This window comes from Ornithodoros turicata, chromosome 9 (assembly GCF_037126465.1).
Source record: "Ornithodoros turicata isolate Travis chromosome 9, ASM3712646v1, whole genome shotgun sequence".
NCBI lineage: Eukaryota > Metazoa > Arthropoda > Arachnida > Ixodida > Argasidae > Ornithodoros > Ornithodoros turicata.
This window is the reverse complement of record NC_088209.1, coordinates 38,679,896-38,698,037: the sequence shown is the minus strand read 5'-3', so window position 1 is coordinate 38,698,037 and position 18,142 is coordinate 38,679,896. Positions and strand designations below refer to the sequence as shown.

General features: G+C 44.8%; 4 protein-coding genes and 1 long non-coding RNA gene across 5 annotated transcripts in view; 4 read left to right on the top strand and 1 right to left on the bottom strand.

Annotated features, from left to right (window-relative positions):
• Positions 1-18,142, bottom strand: part of LOC135368863 (GRIP and coiled-coil domain-containing protein 2-like) — a 55,482-nt gene that overhangs the window by 13,327 nt on the left and 24,013 nt on the right. Inside the window, exons 2-5 of the mRNA XM_064602404.1 lie at positions 1,791-1,845; positions 1,306-1,390; positions 515-669; positions 130-297 (exon numbers count right to left, since the gene is read on the bottom strand). Of these exons, the coding sequence (XP_064458474.1) occupies positions 130-297; positions 515-669; positions 1,306-1,390; positions 1,791-1,845 (463 nt within the window). The remainder of the gene's footprint in view (positions 1-129; positions 298-514; positions 670-1,305; positions 1,391-1,790; positions 1,846-18,142) is intronic.
• Positions 3,467-4,741, top strand: LOC135368864 (uncharacterized). The gene is made up of 3 exons (XR_010414883.1): positions 3,467-3,834; positions 3,899-4,038; positions 4,658-4,741. It is a non-coding gene; the product is annotated as an uncharacterized LOC135368864 (long non-coding RNA).
• Positions 4,758-6,335, top strand: LOC135369097 (neprilysin-1-like). The gene is made up of 4 exons (XM_064602760.1): positions 4,758-4,857; positions 5,060-5,221; positions 5,287-5,373; positions 6,103-6,335. Exons 2-4 carry the CDS (start codon positions 5,065-5,067, stop codon positions 6,333-6,335), a joined length of 477 nt encoding a protein of 158 aa, XP_064458830.1. The 5' UTR covers positions 4,758-4,857; positions 5,060-5,064.
• On the top strand, positions 6,946-8,521 carry LOC135367952 (neprilysin-21-like). Its single transcript, XM_064601045.1, has 4 exons — positions 6,946-7,072; positions 7,789-8,023; positions 8,144-8,242; positions 8,331-8,521. Exons 1-4 carry the CDS (start codon positions 6,972-6,974, stop codon positions 8,436-8,438), a joined length of 543 nt encoding a protein of 180 aa, XP_064457115.1. The 5' UTR covers positions 6,946-6,971; the 3' UTR covers positions 8,439-8,521.
• Positions 9,260-13,685, top strand: LOC135367951 (neprilysin-3-like). The gene is made up of 8 exons (XM_064601044.1): positions 9,260-9,313; positions 9,722-9,773; positions 9,922-9,989; positions 11,001-11,119; positions 11,357-11,422; positions 12,281-12,400; positions 12,488-12,564; positions 13,562-13,685. The coding sequence occupies exons 2-8, from the start codon at positions 9,766-9,768 to the stop codon at positions 13,659-13,661; spliced, it is 558 nt and encodes a 185-aa protein (XP_064457114.1). The 5' UTR covers positions 9,260-9,313; positions 9,722-9,765; the 3' UTR covers positions 13,662-13,685.

Genomic DNA, 18,142 nt, shown 5'->3' with positions numbered 1-18,142 from the left:
GTGTTTTTTGTTGTTTTTTTTTTGGGGGGGGGATTGCCTTCAAATCCCTTATTTTATCTACAGAGGTCCCACACGTCCTGTCAGCACAAAAGTTTCGCCAAACATAGCGAACACTGCTCACGAACCAACCTTGTTCTCATGTTCAAATCTTTTCACTTCCTCTCGAAGACATTCCGTGCCTTGAATTAACGCGGTCAATTTTGATTCCGTGCACTCGAGTTTTTCGACACAGTCCTGGTACTTCCTGCGCCACTTCACAGCGTCGTCATTTGCTGCCAGAAGTTGGTCCTCAAGTGCCTGTTCAATAAAAAAAGCACGTAAAAAAAGGGGGATCCTGATAAATTTAAATGAGAGCACATCGCAGGAAAAATTGATAGAGTTCTAGAAAGATATCTAGAATTCTTTTTTTAGAGGTTTTCGGATAACGTAGAATACTGAAGCAATCGAGTGTCTCTTGACAATATGAAGCAACTGCATCATCATAGTTTTGAAGGAGAGAAGGACATAGTACTACCTGAAAGGAATGAAACTGCTTCTCTTGCGAACCTTGCAGCGAAAGGTAAGCTTCCCGTAATTCTTCATGTTCACGCTGGACTGTCTCGAGGGAGTCGCACTTCTTCCTCAGAGTTTCTACTTCGTCGTCTTTTGCCCGGCATTTTTCATTGAGCTCTGTGAAAAGAAGTTGAGGGTTGTTCATCGCGTCACCCGTCGTTTCGAGCAACACTCTGATGTTTCCTCTCAATAAATTTTGAATCGGCATGAAAACAGACAGAAAGAAAGAAAAACTGTGGAACAGCTTCTTCTGTGCTGCATCAAGAGAAAAACTGACTCGCTGTCAATAAATTCGAGAAAGTGGTCACTTGGCTTGCTGGATGGGTATGAACCAATTTCAGCTGATTTCATCTTTGAACGAGCTACACCGGAGAAGAATTGAGATACTTGGTGATGCACTCGTGACCGTCCTCATTATTGTCATGATCTCCCTTTTTCTTTCCGATTCATACACATTCGTCAAGCACTGCACCCAGCAATGCCTGTAACTTTTGTGTTCATGCTCATTAAATAATGCACTATGCTTATATCCTCATGCTACTTTGTTACGTTTGTTATACAACACTGTGTCTTATTGTCGTCATGTTTCTGCACACTACCAACAGAAGCAGCACGTATGCGGTGCATGGGGATGGAAATTGTGAGAAGAAATAAGTCATGGACAGAAATCTCAGACACTTTTTCTAACATGCATAAAAATAGAAAATAATCTAATAGAGAAAAAAATGAAGGGAAAACGTGACATTCGTTTACCATCGCATTTTGCCTTTTGTTTCTGAAGTAACGCGAGCTGCCGCTTCACGTGCTTCAACAAGTCCTCACGGGAGGCTTCTTCTATCTGCAACATAAAGGCCAAGGTTCAGGTTCAGCTTCGCCTAGTCCCTTTTGAGACAGGGCAGGTATCTTGGGGCACAATAGGTGAGAAAAGTCTAGACATTGTTAACAAAAAGTTTCGGATTCGGAACATATGGTACATGAACGTTACAAAAGTAAGAAAAACAAAGTGGTTGCACAAAATTAATTAATACAATTGGTGTCAGAAGTGGGATTAGAAGTCAGAAGCGCCCAGCGATTTAATTCCGCAATGCCTCCACGTCAACGTAGGCAGCCTCCTCTTTATCCACCGCAACAATACAAACATTATTGTGAGTAAAGATGAACAGTGTCAAGAAATGAGTAATGGATGCACAAATTGCGTGCTAGCTGGACAAGACAAAAATTAAGAACACGGTACTAACTGGAGTTCTAGCTGGACCTTTTCCTTGAGCTGATGGACCATCCATATCACAGCATCTGGAAAGACTTCGACGTTGGATTACGATAAATTTAGAAGATTATCGGAGTAGCCTCAGTGACACTACACTGCATATTGTAATTTTGTTGTAAATTACGGTAATGATAACCAAGAGGCTACATCACGAGTCAGTTATGACCATGATCAGTGTTTGCAGATTAATTCTGTCCTCCTACAGGTTTCCAAATGATAACCCCACATTAATATCTTAGCAAACTTATACATTCCAACCAAATTATTATCATGCTTAATCTAGATTAACTCAACTCTAGAATGAGCTAACGTATGTGTTCTATGGTCTGCTCAGCGATAAGACAGTTTTGTCAGTCCACAGGATGGCAGACGTTGGGCCAAATAAGGCAAGGTTATTTGAGGGAATGGCCACTTTGCTATGTGTTTTCTTTCTCTGTGTAAAGCTTCAGCAATACCAGCCTCTTTATAACTGCTTTGAGGCTATTTCGATGGCTGAGAATGTTTCAGCAACCGCCCTTCGAGTCTTCACCAAAAATACCAAAATACCACTCCACCTCACCACCACTATCTTTGGGCTATTTCTCTGGGTGGTTTCGCCATACAAGCCGAGCACGCTGGGCGTTTAGCATGTTTCACTGCACTCACGTCAACGCTATTACGTAAAACAGAACGTAAGATACACCTCGCTCGCGGGTGAGTGCAACTTGTGACGGATAACTATGACGTAGCTAACTGGTCCTGTTTATGAAGGCGAAATTTCAGAGGAAAAATAAAATATGCCACGGAGTGAAAGGGCAAAATGGAAAGTAGAGGAGACCACAATACTCACTGCTCGAATATGCGTTAACAACGAACCATACACTTCACCTTGTATCTTCCTGCGCTTACGGAGCAAACACAACCAAAAACACCACGGAAAGCCGAAGACTGACCTTAATAAATTGTCACTTTCACGGAAATAGGAGGATAGGAGCTCGAGCAGCAGCAGCAGCGCAGCTGTAATGCGGCTACGGATATGGATTTTAGAACACTGGACTGAATTATGCCATCTTAGCCAAGAGTCGTCCGAGACAAGCCGGACGGCCAACGTTGCTTGACCCTTGTCAGCGTTAATTTCTGTCTCTGGCGTATTGTTTCGAACCACATTTCCACACATCCCCAGACTACAGACGCCTACATTTAATCGATTAAAAATCACTAAAAATCACGGTAAAATTGCTATTATATTTGCAAATATTTGCCAATATTGCAATACCTCCAGCGGAACTACTTGTAGAAGCTGATTAACGATGAAAGATGAAAGTCACTGAAAAGGTTAGCCAGCTGTAGGACTCGAACCCACATCTTCTGGATTGCCGGTCCAGGGCTCTACCAATTGAGCTAAGCTAACAGGCCTTCTCAGCGACTTCCAGGACTTCCTTCCTCAGCGACTTCCTTTTTCATGTCTGAAAGAATTATTTGGTTCCATCCGTGGTACCACGTACCACTTGGTGCCATCATTCATGACAACGCGCCAACGCTACCAACCACTGTAGCCAGACAAATATTTTGGGAAAGGTTTTACGGGAACCATGGAACACTACATGCGAGAGGGAGTTTCTGTTCTACCCTTTCTCAAAGGTAGTACTTCGAGGGAGGCAGGATTGATCCTCCTCGTAACGCCCCTGCAGGCAACGCAGAATATTGGCATGCTCTATCCATAAAGTTGTCCGTCTTCGCATTAAAATGTGATGAAACTCACAGAAACTTTTGGACTGCCTTCAGCAGTCAGCTATGTTGACGGCACACCTGAACAGCCTTCACACGACCAAGAAGGTGCGACCAATGCCCGCGTGAATGACTCGTCATTCAACGATTCAACAACGAAAAAGAACATTGAGCTATGCGCCACGTTCTGACGAAGAAAAAGAACTAATGGCCATTCTCTGTGGGACGAAGAAGAAGATTATGGTGTCATACATTGCCACGCACTGCGCAGAGGCGACGTAAATGCAGCCTGAAGTTTCTTTTCCAAGGCACGTATATTGTTACCTTTTAATCTTTTGGCTAATTGGTTACTACTGCGTCGTTGGTGAATAGTTCCAGGCGTCCTAAACCTGTAGGATACAAGGCTCAGATAGCAGGGCGTTTCCTAGTAGTCGTCTTCATCATCATTTCCATCCTCGTAGTATTCTTTTCGGCTTGCACAATCCTCATCGCACTGGGCGACTTCAAGTTCCGTGAGTATTTGGTTTCTTTTACGCTATTGTAGTGACTGTTACGGTACTCTTAAAGGGGCTATGAAACATTCTGAGCACGACATGAATTTAATTGGCTGAAGATGGTTCTTCCTACCGAGAAACTCGCGCGCCAAAAGTTTTTTTTTTTTCTATTAAAATCAGCTGTTTTTAATCACGTGCGGTTGAAATTGGCTCTGGACCTCACATCCACATTCATGCTTCTCCAAAATGGGGGACTCATTACGTCAGGTTTGCGCACGGCTCGCAGAAAAGAGCGTAGCACCAACAGAGAAAGAGGACGAAGCTTCTCAAATTCTCTCCGTTGCTGGCGTAGCCCTGCACACTGTCGAGTTTCTCCGTACGACCATAGACCGCTCCGTATACCCCCGCTCTCCATGGCATAGCGTATTACTTCTGCCACCTTGTCTAGATTCTATCGAAAAGGGTACGCTTGCAGGTCAAACTTCGGCTATGTGCCCTCGAACCCTCTATATATACTACCTATCAAAAAACACGAAAAAATCGTTTCATAGTCCCTTTAACGCGTGCTTCAGCGAAATATCTTTTTTACCGGCACCGCTGACTGACGATTCTTCGTTTTCCTTTCACGTACTTTCAGGAGAGGCATCGACTAAGCTGCAGCATTTTTGGCTGAAACCCTCAGATTGTGAGCAGTTGATTCGTTTTGCCCCAGTGCACTGATCGGTGATTTCTGAAGCGTCTCATCGCAGTCGTTTTCTTTCGTCGTTTTCTTTGCAGTCGTTGATGACGCCGCTAAGACAATATTTGTCTGTTCCGATGTTAACTGCGAAGAAGAAAGTAAGAAAAAGTCTGCTAGTCTACATTTTGGTTATGTTCGTCGAAAGGTGGCGACAGAAACCTCTGTGTGATGGAACAAGGGGTCGCTTTGTGTACCTAAGTGGTATTCTCAAGGACTATAGTTAGGAGACTTAATTGACGGTCACTGCATACGTGAGGTACACCAACGTGTTGTGTTGCCGCTTCCCTTTTGATGTCATAGGTGGCATGCTCGTGAACCAAACAAGCCAGCAAGTGAACCCATGCGACAACTTCTACCGGCACGTCTGTTCCAAGTGGATCGACGAGAACTATTTGACGCGGTACGAAACCGAAAGGTCACGGATGAGACTTATCAACAACGGCTACATTAGCCAGATCCACGGTATGTGACAACGCGTTCTCGTGTGTCTTATGCATAGCGTGTGACATGCATGCCTTCTGTCGTAGACATCTTCAAGAGTATGACAATTGACAGCGCCCTGCAGACTGCGAAGGAAAAAGCTGCCGCTCTTTTCATCGGCTGTATGGACAGAGGTAGGAGTCTTTTTTGAACTACGGAATCTTGAGCGTATCATCTAACCCGGCAATCAAATCAAACGCGATCTTCCTTACAAGGTTACTGTTGCGGAAGTAACACCGTCGAGTGCGTTTATAACAATATTGACGGAAACGCTAAATCTGACCGTTATATATCAGACTATCGTTATACATGAAATTTCGCAAAACTGTCGGTCGGGATCACGTTACCGAAATACAACGGTACACGTAGAATGCCGTTTGATGAAAGCGTTTTATCTAGCTCTAGCTTGGCGCAGCATTGTACCGAAAGCTCCTGCAAAGGCAACATAACCGCGTTGATACCGCGTGTGGCGCTCAGCCCATCTTAAGATCGACGGTTTCGTCCATTGCTCGTCATCCTGTGCCGCAGTCATCATTTTCGCCGTCGGAACTGCGGTGTCCATTAGAACCCGTGTCGTTCATGGGTAATTCGTCAACACGTGTTGCGGTATTGACTCGCAACTGTCTGGCAACTCACATCCAATCATTGTGTGTTTTGCAGGACGCCGGGAGAATTCTAATCGCTAATCGCATGCAAAATAACGCTTTCACGACGATCGTTATATCGAAGTCTTGTTTACATGTACTCCAATAGATGAGCTGATGGGATCCAGTGATTTCATCGTAATATCGTAGTCATCGTTATATCCAAGTTCGTACTAAACGGGCAGCACCTTTTTACCCATACGCATGCTCATCCTGCAGATACCATCGAGGAGTTGGGAGCAGATCCACTTCGGAAGTTCCTGTTCAACTTCGGCTTCAAGACATTCCCTACTAACCTGCACGAGCGAAAGACTTTGGATGTTAGTCAGGTCGCCGGGTTGGTGTTGCGAAAATTGGGCATCAGCACTTTCGTGTCGGCGTCGGTGGTGGCAGATCCCGAGCTTAAAGAAGACAGGATTCTTTCGGTAATGGGTCATTTAGTATGTGGTTAGTGGTCGCGAGCGCAAATGGTCAACTACCAGAAAGCGTAATACATAACGTCGTTCACGGAACGTGTCGTCTGCGATGAGATCATCATCTGCTGTTTGCAGACGACAAAGACGTCCGCGTTTTCATCAATGACACAAGCATAACTGTCTGCGTAGGACACTTCGGGTATCTGCCATATGTTTTTTATATGGGATTTAAGATGGCTTGTGCTATTCTGGCTAGATCGAGGGACCGGACCTGCCATTAGGGGGACGTCTGGTAGAGGACAATGTATTTCGTCTGTCCTGGTATCAGGGTGTCATGGCAAAGACCTTCTACTATCTGACCAAAGACGAAATGGTTTCTTCACGTCTCGCTGAAGACATATTCAACCTCGAAAATGACATCGCGCTGGTAAGCCCGATCTGATAGTGCTTCGTATGATGTTGATTACACAGCAGATGAACTTCTGCAGGCGAAGCTGTCAACGTCGAAGGCTGAGTCATCTGTTGCTGCCTTCGAGAGAGTGCTATTGAAGAACTTTGAATCGATATCACAGGTAGGAATGCCACTGTATGTGGTCATACTACCGCGTTCAATCGTAAACCCGTTCAACTTTCTACATTTAGTGGAACTGGGCAAAATTTTTCTGCGCGGTGATGGGTGTCGAACCTTCATCCGTGACAAAGGACACGTACATCGCCGTCAAGTCCGTTGGCTACGTGAAGGAGCTTGGATACGTTTTCGGAAACAATTCCAAGTAAGTACCGAAAGGCAGCCTCCACGATCTTTTTCAAGACATATCTAGAAGTCCACGTCATGAGATAGCTTCGCTTAGCTTCCTCTTCTTTCCGGTTACTTTCTATGGATTCTGACGGTACCATGTTTCGACAAGTTCACTTACGTTTTCCGTCACGTTTCTGTGCCTACACTCTTAGAAATGAACTTCACAACATAGCACGCTCCAAGCCAACCATCATCCCGAGTGACATCGTTCTCTCACATGATTTGTGGAAAATGGGAGGCGTACGCCATTTTGTGACAATTAACATTTCTGCATAAGTGCCATAAAAAGGCGTACGCCTAGCGTTTTCAACAAATCAAAGGAGGGAGGGTGTCATTCGGAATGATGGTTAACTAGGAGCGTGCTATGTGGTGAAGTTCATTTTTAAGGGTGTAGGCGGAATAATTTGGAGATATTAGCAGATGACACTGACGATGAAAAGACACTGAGGAGCCTGGGACTGATACATTTACATTTGGGCGGCGTTTGAGTGTCGGAATAGCAGTGCTGACGGTGCCATGCCTCGTTTTCCCCCTTGGCTCTGCGTATACTGGTTGTTATGACGATCTGCAAAGAGCATCAGGCACAGATGCCGTTATGTCACAGTTACGGTGTCGCCATGTCCATCCTTGCCACGATGCTAGGCAATTTCTACGATACAGTTTTCCCATTGGTTGAAATTTCCTCCTTAGAAGCACGCTATTGGACCTGATCGCATGGCGTCTCATGCGTGCTGTCTCCCCTCTTCTGCCCGAGGCATTCCGGGACCTCACTCTGTCCTTTGCCGGGCAGCAAACGATGGGAGGTGCGCCTCCCCCGTACGACCTCGCCTGCTACAACCTCTTGGAACCCCCTCTGAGATTCGCGTTTGCACGGGCCTACGTCGAAGAACATGGTCACCGGTACACGGAGCCCCTGATGGCACATGTGAGAACAAACGCCTGTTGTTTAGCGCCGTTGTTACGCTGGTAGGCTAACGTGTATGCAGATAGCAGCGATTGCAGAGGCTCTGGTTAATTTTGTGCTGTGTCATCGTGGTCGTTCCAGGTGAGAAAAACTATGCGCCACCTTCAGGACGAAATGCTGCAGATGCTCAACGGGTCATCGCTTATGGACAAACATACCTTCAACAACGCCATGGACAAAGTACGCCCGAATCTCAATGGAGTCTATAGCAAGAGACGTAACAGTCTTGTGCACACTTGTAATTGTACACACTTTATTGCGTTTACAGATACGTGACATGAAATGGCGCATGGTCGATCCTCTCAAGTCCACTCCTAGTCAAAATCTCAGCCTCATATTGGAGAAGGGATGTGTATTTATTCACTTGTCAATATAATGCAACCTAAGAGAAAATGTAGTGATTTGGGGTGCGATTTGCAGTTTCTAGTCTCTTAGATTGCAACTACGTACTTCCCATTTTAGTCTCGTGGCCCTAAACGTTAGTCCCTAGCACGGCAAATCGTCCCTCATATTCGTATAAAATTCTGCACATTTAGTCCCAAAAGGGATTAGTGGCTCTGGTAATGTACTCATTCTCAAAAGAAATAAAAAAAATGCTTGTTTAGTTTTTCGAATGTGCTGCTCGTCCAAAGTCTTAAGGAGCCTAAGGAGGTCATTGCTGGCATGCGAATATTTATAATCTGGAAGTCGAGATGAAGAATTCGGGTAGTTACTGGCACTGATTCGTGTGTAAACAAGAACGGAAACCGAAAAGAAACGAGGAAGATCTTGTTTCTTCGTTCCCGTTTTTATTTAAATATGAGTAGTAAATTGAATTTACTCGCACCATATTGATCTTATCCCTTATCGTGTTCCACGAGACTCCTCCAGCACCAGGGTACAGTTATTAGGCTAAACTCGATTATGTTCTACCTTACGATGGAGATCCTATAATCAATACTATAGTTGGTTTTCAAAACGAACTGCACTCGTAGCATGCTCAAGGATTTTCTGGTTGTGTACGCAGTAAAATGTATCGTAGAATGTTGTTGCAGGCAGGGGACGTAAGTTCTTCTGGAGCCCTGAACGGTTATTACATCGTCTCTGAAGTCACCATGGAGTACTATTGGAAAGGCGACGACAATCAAAATGGGTTCGTACATAATGGATTACTCGATTAGTTTCACTTTATTTTCACAACACTCTGATGCAGGTGGACCATACCGCTGCTTGCAACGTCGCCTTCCTACGATGTTCTACGAAATTCATTGGGTATTGAACATCTTTCCTGCGTATTACTATACCTTCTCCGTGAGGTATAATGCCGTCCTGAAGCTGATTCGTATCGGCAAAAGCCGACAGACATATCAGAATTGGAAGGACAATCGGTATCATCATCGTCTCAGAATATGTACGCGAGCACGAAGAAAGTGGATGTGTGTAGAGTAACATATCACTTTGATAAATAACAGACGATACAGGATTACTTTCCATATCCACCGACACACCCCGTTCTAAGGAGTACCGAAGGCTGTTTTAAACACCGTGGCAATTTGTATAAGCACATCAATTATAATGTTGACAATACGGACGAGAACGGCTATAGACGTAATCGTGATATATTCATCCAAGACATTATGCTGATATATAAGTAGTAATAATTATGATGACTAATTACAGTGGTACCATTAGGAGCTCTACAAGCACCTTTGTTTTACGAAAAAATGCTTCCGTAAGTCGCACTCCTCGCATTCTTTTGTCCCTGTATTGCAGATATGTTCATAGAATCCGAATACGAATGTCCAAAATATGCGAGAAAACATCGTTCGCATCTTCCTTTAATTTCACACTTCCACTTTTCTTTCTTTATGTATGAGAAGGCCACTTCATTTGGCTCGCTTTGGATTTCTAACAGCGAGAGAACTACTGCGCTCTCTTGTCGGTGAAGGTGAGACTATTAGACTATTTGGGATTAACAAACCAGTGCAGACTACACTCTAGAAACAGAGCTTCACCACATAGCACGGTCTGCGCCAGCCACTGCCAACCACTGAATGATTGGGTTGTCGCTTCTGATTCGAGGACAGAGGGGGGCGTACGCCTTTTTGTGTCAATTTAGGCATATGATAATTGACACAGAAAGGCGTACGCCCTCCTCTCTCTTCGAATCAGAAGTGATAACCCTATCGTTCGCGGCCATGGTTGGCGCAGAGCGTGCTATGCGGTGAAGTTCTGTTTGTAGAGTGTACACTCTTAAAAATGAACTTCACCGCATAGCACGCTCATAGCCAACCATTATCTCGAATGAAAACGGGAGGCGTACGCCTTTTTTGTGACAAATATGAACAGCATAAGTGTCACAAAAAGGCGCACGCCTCCCGTTTTCAACAAATCAGGGCAGATGATGATATCATTGAAGATGATGGTTGGCTAGGAGCATGCTATGCGGTGAAGTTCATTTCTAAGAGTGTATAGTCTTACAGCAGAACTTCACCTCATATCACGCCGGAGGCCAACCGTTGCATATAATGATACCTTTATCACCCGTGCCTTGTGGAAATCGCGGGGCGTACGCATTTTTTTTTTTTTTTTTTTGTGTGTGTGTGTGTGTGTGTGTGTGTGTGTGTGTGTGTAACAGTTACCATTACTGCATAGGTGTCACAAAAAGGCGTACGCCTCCAGTTTTCAACAAATCTGGAGAAAGAACAGTGTCATTCCGTATTATGATTGGCTATCTGCGTGCTATGCGGTGCAGTTGTTTTAAGAACGGTATCCGGGGTCCATCCGAGATTATATCCATCGAATATCATCTCGGCGAGGCTGCATGGTTTCGGGCACTTCTCGCTGAAAACACCTTTGCATGCTGCACAGGGTTTATGTGACAAGAGACAAAACTGTCGTTTTCCAGTACTGTTAACTCAAACATACACGTGTGACCTATTTGTTACATTTTCTACAGGGGCAAGTGTGGGCAGGAGAGGCTCAAACACGCCATGGTGGTCAGAGCCTGCCAGTTCCTTCTTCAAGAAGAAGTCGTACTGTTTTGTAAAACAGTACAAGGACTACAGCATGTTAGAGGTACGCGTTATTCGAAAACGAAGGACCAGAGCTTCCTGGCGAGCCGTATGAATCTTGAACAGTTTTTGTATTTTGTTTCTTCGTATTTAGTACAAAATATGTCTTCCATTTTCTGTATAGCTCTGGGGGACGAGCTTGCTCTTATATAGGAAGTCTGACTGACGATAACTTGTATTAAGTGAAGTGTTTTCCTGTATAGTTAACCGTAGATATAACATTATATATTTTGTGAACCAGATGAACCCGTTCGAGTCTGTGAACGAAAATCTCTTGGATAATGCGGCCCTTCAAGTAGCGCATAAGGTAAGGGATAAAATGCGCTCTAAAAACACAAATTCACCGCATACCACGCTCTCTGTCAACCTTTGCTCCGTAAGATATGGTTAGCGTTTCCGATTTGAGGAAAGAACGAGGCGTACGCCATTTTGCACTCTTAAAACGGGAGGCGTACGCCTTTTCTGTGGCAATTGTGAACAGCATAAGTGTCACAAAAAAGGCGTAAGCCTCCCGTTTTCAACAAATCAGGGCAGATAACGATATCATTCGAGAATGATGGTTGGCTAGGAGCGTGCTATGCGGTGAAGTTCATTTTTAAAAGTGTACGCCTTTTTTGTGACACTTATGCTGTTCATAATTGTCACAAAAAAGGCGTACGACTCCCGTTTTCAACAAAATCCGGGCAGATAACTATATCATTCGAGGTTATGGTTGGCTAGGAGCGTGCTATGCGGTGAAGTTCATTTTTAAGAGTGTAAGCGTCACAAAAAGGCGTACGCCTCCCGTTTTCAACAAATCAGGGGCGAGAACGATGTCATTCGGGATGGTGGTTGGCTAGGAGCGTGCTATGTGGTGAAGTTCATTTTCAAGAGTGATGTGTATATCCAAATTGCCACAAAAAGGCGTATGCTTCCCGTTTGCAATGAATCGGTAAAGAGAACGATATCATTCTAATCACGATTGGTCCCGAGCGTGCTACGCTGTGAAGCACTAAAGTGTCTCAGCGGTGGATACGTTATCAAGCAACTATACGTATTCCAACGTAAGATTCCGTTGCGCAGATTAAAAGTTATAGCGAACTGATTCTGCGTGAAATGATATGATGATAAATGCAACCTACCGTTAAATTGTCTTCTTTTAATGTTTTTCGTTTTGTCCTGCCAGGTGTACTGGAAAACAGTGATGTCCAAGGCGCCTCCTTTACAGCCCTTATCTCTAATTGAATGGAAACAAGGAGAATACGCGTTGCCGTCGGGAAAACTCTTTTTCTACGCTTACGCATCCGTAAGTGCCGTTTATGTTGTTCAGCTTCATGAGTGTGCACTATCCGTGAGTTCCAACTCATGAGAGAGCTCCATGTATCCATTACAGAACATGTGTGGCCGTCTTAGCTCCCGGGCGGACTACGATTTGCGGATGCGAGGACCCTTTGCGCCGATAGAAATGAGGTGGGTTGGTAACCATTAAAGTTATCTGTCCGACAAAATAGCTTTGTGCATATCATCGCTGCATCGCTGTTGTTGCGGGCTTTATAGTAGATTGTCCTAGTGCCCCCTAGTTCAGCTCTAGATCTTTTGGTGACTCATTCTAGCCTCCCCTTCCATAATATCAGATTTGATTGATTTTTATTTGATTGATTGATAGATTTCAGATTATTGAGTGGTTTTTGGAAGTTGTAAGTAAAAGTAGGACTGAGCTGACCCCACAATTTTTGAAAATTATTTTCGCTGCGCGTGTTCGGAGGGTTTTTTCATCGTGTATTCTTGTTACCAGTCTTTAGATCCTCTTTAGTCTTTAAATCTTCCACTCGTGAAAAGAGCGTATCGGAGAGCGAGGGAACGTCGTGACGTAACGCGGTCCCCGGGCACGTCACTATGACATAGAGCGTAGCTGAGAAGAAAGAAATAAAGTAAAAGGGCACAGTGAACTTTCCTACGTCACACGAGGATCGTGTCAGCCGTCCGCGGCTGCTTCATATCCTCCTGTTTCTGTACATTTGATTGCGCAGTTTTGACAGCTTGGTGAATGAAACAGGGGTTTCGAACAGCGTTAAGTGCCGCATCATTGCTCTTCTAAAGTAACAGCTTATAGGCTTAGCTGACACACAAGATCTCAAAGCTTTATACCTCTTCTGATGACATTTTTGTCTTTCTATTGACTCAGCAGTAATGCTTCAAAACTCTCACTGACTCCTATAGTTGTCTTCGCTACGTAGAGCCAGGAATTACCACGTATTATAAACTCCTAATAACCTAGATTACCACGACTTATCAACTCCTCGTAACGCTTCAACTCCTAATTACCACGCATTAACTCCTAATTACCTAGATTACCATGAACTATCAACCCCTAATAACGCTTCGACTTTTAGTGACTCTCAGCAACGTCTTAGCGACAGTGAATATTCACCAATAAGGACGTTCATATTTCCACTTATCCTTGCAGGGTGAACGTTCCCTTGATGAACATGAGAGCTTTTACGGACGCCTTCGAATGCGAGCGCGACGCCAGGATGAATCCCGATAGGAAGTGTATCATCTTATAAGGCGCAATAAAATATATGTATATTAACCTTCAAGGTCGACGGGGTCGGCCATCGCGGGCAGCTGTAGGTCCCGCAGAAATGCCAAAAGACTTTTTTTTTGTTGCGATTGGTTAGCACTGTTTGTCACTCGTGCACGAGCGCGGTGGATTAGTGGATGTTAAAGCAAATAAAGTGACTTAAAGTAATCATTTTGATGAAATTCGTTCTTCCAAATAATTAATATTTGCCACTATAAACCCTTGCATCACTAAACGCTTGCTTCCTTTAACCCCGTTATAACGAAACCAGTTTTTTCGAATAATCGCTTTATCCGATATCCATTTCGAACCCGATTATTCCAAGTGTCATGCCAGCTGCTCCGCTGCAAAGGGAGAGCCGGGCGAAACCCGTTCGCCAAACCAAGCTTACCAAAGGCTGCCAAGATGTTCACCCATCAACAAGGTTTGTTGACTACCTTAAATACTTTTTTAAGGCTCCCAAACACTCTAAAAACAGAACTGTGCTCCAATTTTTTGCCACGATAGGGTTATCGCTTGTGATTAGAAGAGAGGAGGGCGTACGTCTCTTTGTGACCGTTATCGTTAATTGCCACAAAAGGGGCGCACACTCTTAAAACTGAACTTCACCGCATGGCACGCTCTTTACCAACCATCATCCCGAATGACATCGTTGTCTGCCCTGACTTGTTGAAAACGTAGAGCGTACGCATTTTTTGTGACAATTATGTGCACTGTGTCACACAAAAAAAGCCAGTTTTCAACAAATCAGGGCAGATAACAATGTCATTCGTGATGATGATGCTATGCGGTGAAGTTCTGTTCACGAGTCTGTTGCGTTTGTTTTTTCAACGCACTTCCGTTTATATCGAATTTTTTTTCCCGGTCTCGTCCGCTTATAACGAGAGTTTGCTCAATTTATGTTTTCCGAATGAACGCTCCTCGCATCCCCCCTTTCTCCAAAGTTGCGCCGGGAAGTCGAAGTTACAGGAGGGCCGCGGGCTGCGCAGGAAGGTGGCGACGCCTTCCGGCCACCGTCGGAAGAGTGCGCCTGCCCGACTTCCCAAGGGAGGTAAAGAGACCAGTTCCCAAGGAAGGCGGCCTCAACCTTGCTCGGGGCGAGGCACGGTCAAAGACTTGCACGACGGCCTTGAAACAACTCGCTTGATGCACGAGGGCATTCCGTCACCGCGAGGTGACGATGCGGGAGATAGGAAGTCGACACCTCCCCGGCGTCTCAGTCAATCTTACGCACACAGATAATCGTTCTGACGATGATAATCTCTTGTCCTACGTTCGCGGGGGACGAATGAAATTTTCTTCCAAATTATACTTCGTGAAGTGTCCTGTCGTGTCCTCCTTTTTTTTTTCTTCTTTCCTTGTCGGCATGGCGCTAGCACAGCTGCGCACACTCTAAAAACAGAGCTTCACCGCATAGTACACTGTGCGCCAACCATTGCCACGAATGATAGGGTTATCGCTTCTGATTCGAGGAGAGAGTGGGGCGTACGACTTTTTGTGGCAATTTGGATACATGATAATTGCCAGAAAAAGGCGTACGCCTCATCATCTCCTCGAATCAAAAGCGATAACCGTACCGTTCGCGACAATGATTGGCGCACTACGTGCTATGCGGTGAAGTCCTGATTTTAGAGCGCACTCTTAAAAACGAACTTCACCGCATAGAACGCTCCTAGCCAACCATCATCTCGAGTGATATCGTTATTTCGAATCTCGTTATCTCGAATGATATCGTTATCTCGAATCTCGTTATCTCGAATGATATCGTTATCGTTGAAAACGGGAGGCGTACGCCTTTTCTGTGACAATTATGAAGAGCATAAGTGCCACAAAAAAAGGCGTACGCCTCCCGTTTTCAACAAATGAGGGCAGATAACGATATCATTCGAGATGATGGTTGGCTAGGAGCGTGCTATGCGGTGAAGTTCATTTTTAAGAGTGTGGCCGTGGGCATAAGCGGAGGACATATGGGGAGATGCAGGGTTAGAATGCGCCTTCTGGGACCGAGTTAGCGCCCCGAAGCAATTGTAGCTGTAGGTGGCACACAGACGTGGACAGATGGAGAGAGGACAGCCGGAAGGATTGGAGGACGGGCGGGGGGGGGGGGTTAGTACGCGTTATGGCCCGACTTCAGGGAGAACATTGCCGACATCAGTCTGCAGATCCCGGTTCCGGGATTCGAACCCGGACACCTCCCAGTCTCGGCGTGGAAGACGATCGTTCTAACGACTACAACGCCACGCGAGCTGGTTTTGCGAGCGGTTCCGAGACTGAACACCACAACAGGCGGACACAACACAATATCCTCCAAGGTGACTGAGCGTTCGATCGGTTTCGAATGTCTGTCCCAGGAGGAACGTAACAGGGTTCGCAACACATCACGATATCACTGTGCAAGTTCAATAGTATTGAGTCAATACATAAAAAAACAAAAATAAATGTTCATGAATGTTAATAGTTATTTATGATCTATAGCTTTTACATTTGTAGGAATGCGAATCTATGTGAATTCTATAGTCTTCTAATGGTCCTCCCAGACAATGTAGCCCGAATATACACTAACCTAAACTAAAAATAAAAACGGCCAAAAAATAAAGGCATCGGTACGCATAAATACCATCCGGCGACGAACCATTAGTGAATCTTTTTTCCCTCTTGGCTTCTTTTTTTTTCTTCTTTTTCACTAATTTCTTTTTTTTTCTCTCTCTCTCTCTCTCTCTCGTTTTCCAGTGGCATTCAAGTAGACCTCACGTTTGACTGCCCTCTCCTATTTTTTCTTGAACGAACGTATATGCTGTGCTCGTTCGACTATATATTCTCTTTCATCACCTGCAGATTAAAACGTAGAAAGATGTCTATTGTGCAGAAAATCGTACAAAATGTCTATTTGATTCAAGAGAAAAGGGCACAAGAATAACCCGCTTGTCCCTCCGTTTCATGGGTCATTCAGTTGAACGACGTTTGAAATAGTCATTGTTGCAGTACTATATACCGACACGAAGTGTTTCAATTTCTGCGACAACCGGAACAATCGAGCTTTCCAAGACGGCTCCGTGCGCGTGTAAGAGACTACATACCTAGCATGCCTTCGTAACTGCTTTTTAAGCATGCAGTATATACAGTCGCTTCCTAAGTATGCACTATATACGGTGGCGATATTACGACATACCATTGTTCGAGGGACACAGAAGGTACCAAGGCGTACCACACCCAACCGTTCACGGAGCAATTAAACGTGGCACGGCTCTTCTCGATATCCCATGCGAATGCTATGCCATATACGCACAGGCCGGGCTCCCGTATGGAGGTCATTCCCATTGAACGGTGTGTTCCGTTTCGGAAGAACTGCATGATAATCGTACGCTCTTCAAAATGAACTTCACCGCATAGCACGCTCCTATAGCCAACCATCATCTCGAATGATATCGTTATCTGCCCTGATTTGTTGAAAACGGTAGGCGTACGCCTTTTCTGTGACACTTATGCTGTTCATAATTGTCACAGAAAAGGCGTACGCCCCTCCGTTTTCAACAAATCAGGGCAGATAACGATATCATTCGAGATAATGCTTGGCGAGGAGCGTGCTATGCGGTGAAGTTCATTTTTAAGAGTGAACTTCACCGCATAGCACGCTGTGCGCCAACTATTGTAACGAATGATAGGATTATCGCTTCCGACTCGAAAAGAGAGGGAGCCCTACGCCTTTTTGTGTCAATTATGATGTATCCAAATTGACAAAAAAAATGCGTACGCCCCCCCCCCCCCCCCCCCCCCCCCCCCCGCCTTCGAATCAAAAGCGATAACCCTATCATTCGTAGCAATGGTTGGCGCAGAACGTGCTATGCGGTGAAGTTCTGTTTTTAGAGTGTATGCTCGGAGAAAAAAACAAAACAAAAACCCATTGGGGTGTAGATTCATTGCCACAACCATTTTTCCAGTTTGGGACTACACTGTAAAAACAGAACTTCACCACATAGCACGGTAAAGGCCAACCATTGCACAGAATGATACCATTATCATTCCCCATTTGTGGAAACCGAGGGGCGTACGCCTTTTTGGAAGCCCCCTGATCAAATCAGGGGACAGAACGATGTCATTCGGGATGGTGATTGGCTAAGAGCGTGCTATGTGGTAAAGTTATGTTTTTAGTGTGTACATGCGCACGGAAGTTTACGCGAGGTTCGGGGACTACATTTGCGGAGCTGTGCAGTAAGTCTATGCTCAAATGGGCAGTAAACGGTAATTGCTACAGTATTAATTTTTTTTTCAACCGAATTCTTTTTTCTTTTTTTTTGCGTAGAGTGTATATGCTGTCGCTTGTCTAATATGATACAAGATTAGATAGATAGCTTGCACCTACACTTTTAAAAATGAGTTTCACCGCATAGCACGCTCCTAACCAACCATCATCTGGAATGATATCGTTACCTGCCCTGATTTGTTAAAAACGGGAGGCGTACGCCT

Bases quoted from the DNA above. Each gene is read 5' to 3' on its own strand.
- LOC135369097 (XM_064602760.1), top strand. From the start codon at position 5,065: ATGCTCGTGAACCAAACAAGCCAGCAAGTGAACCCATGCGACAACTTC. The intron at 5,222-5,286 runs GTATGTGACAAC...CTTCTGTCGTAG, and splicing joins CTACATTAGCCAGATCCACG to ACATCTTCAAGAGTATGACA. The intron at 5,374-6,102 runs GTAGGAGTCTTT...CTCATCCTGCAG, and splicing joins CATCGGCTGTATGGACAGAG to ATACCATCGAGGAGTTGGGA.
- LOC135367952 (XM_064601045.1), top strand. From the start codon at position 6,972: ATGGGTGTCGAACCTTCATCCGTGACAAAGGACACGTACATCGCCGTC. The intron at 7,073-7,788 runs GTAAGTACCGAA...TTTCCTCCTTAG, and splicing joins GTTTTCGGAAACAATTCCAA to AAGCACGCTATTGGACCTGA. The intron at 8,243-8,330 runs GTACGCCCGAAT...TTGCGTTTACAG, and splicing joins TCAACAACGCCATGGACAAA to ATACGTGACATGAAATGGCG.
- LOC135367951 (XM_064601044.1), top strand. The intron at 9,990-11,000 runs GTGAGACTATTA...CATTTTCTACAG, and splicing joins GCGCTCTCTTGTCGGTGAAG to GGGCAAGTGTGGGCAGGAGA. The intron at 11,423-12,280 runs GTAAGGGATAAA...TTGTCCTGCCAG, and splicing joins CCCTTCAAGTAGCGCATAAG to GTGTACTGGAAAACAGTGAT.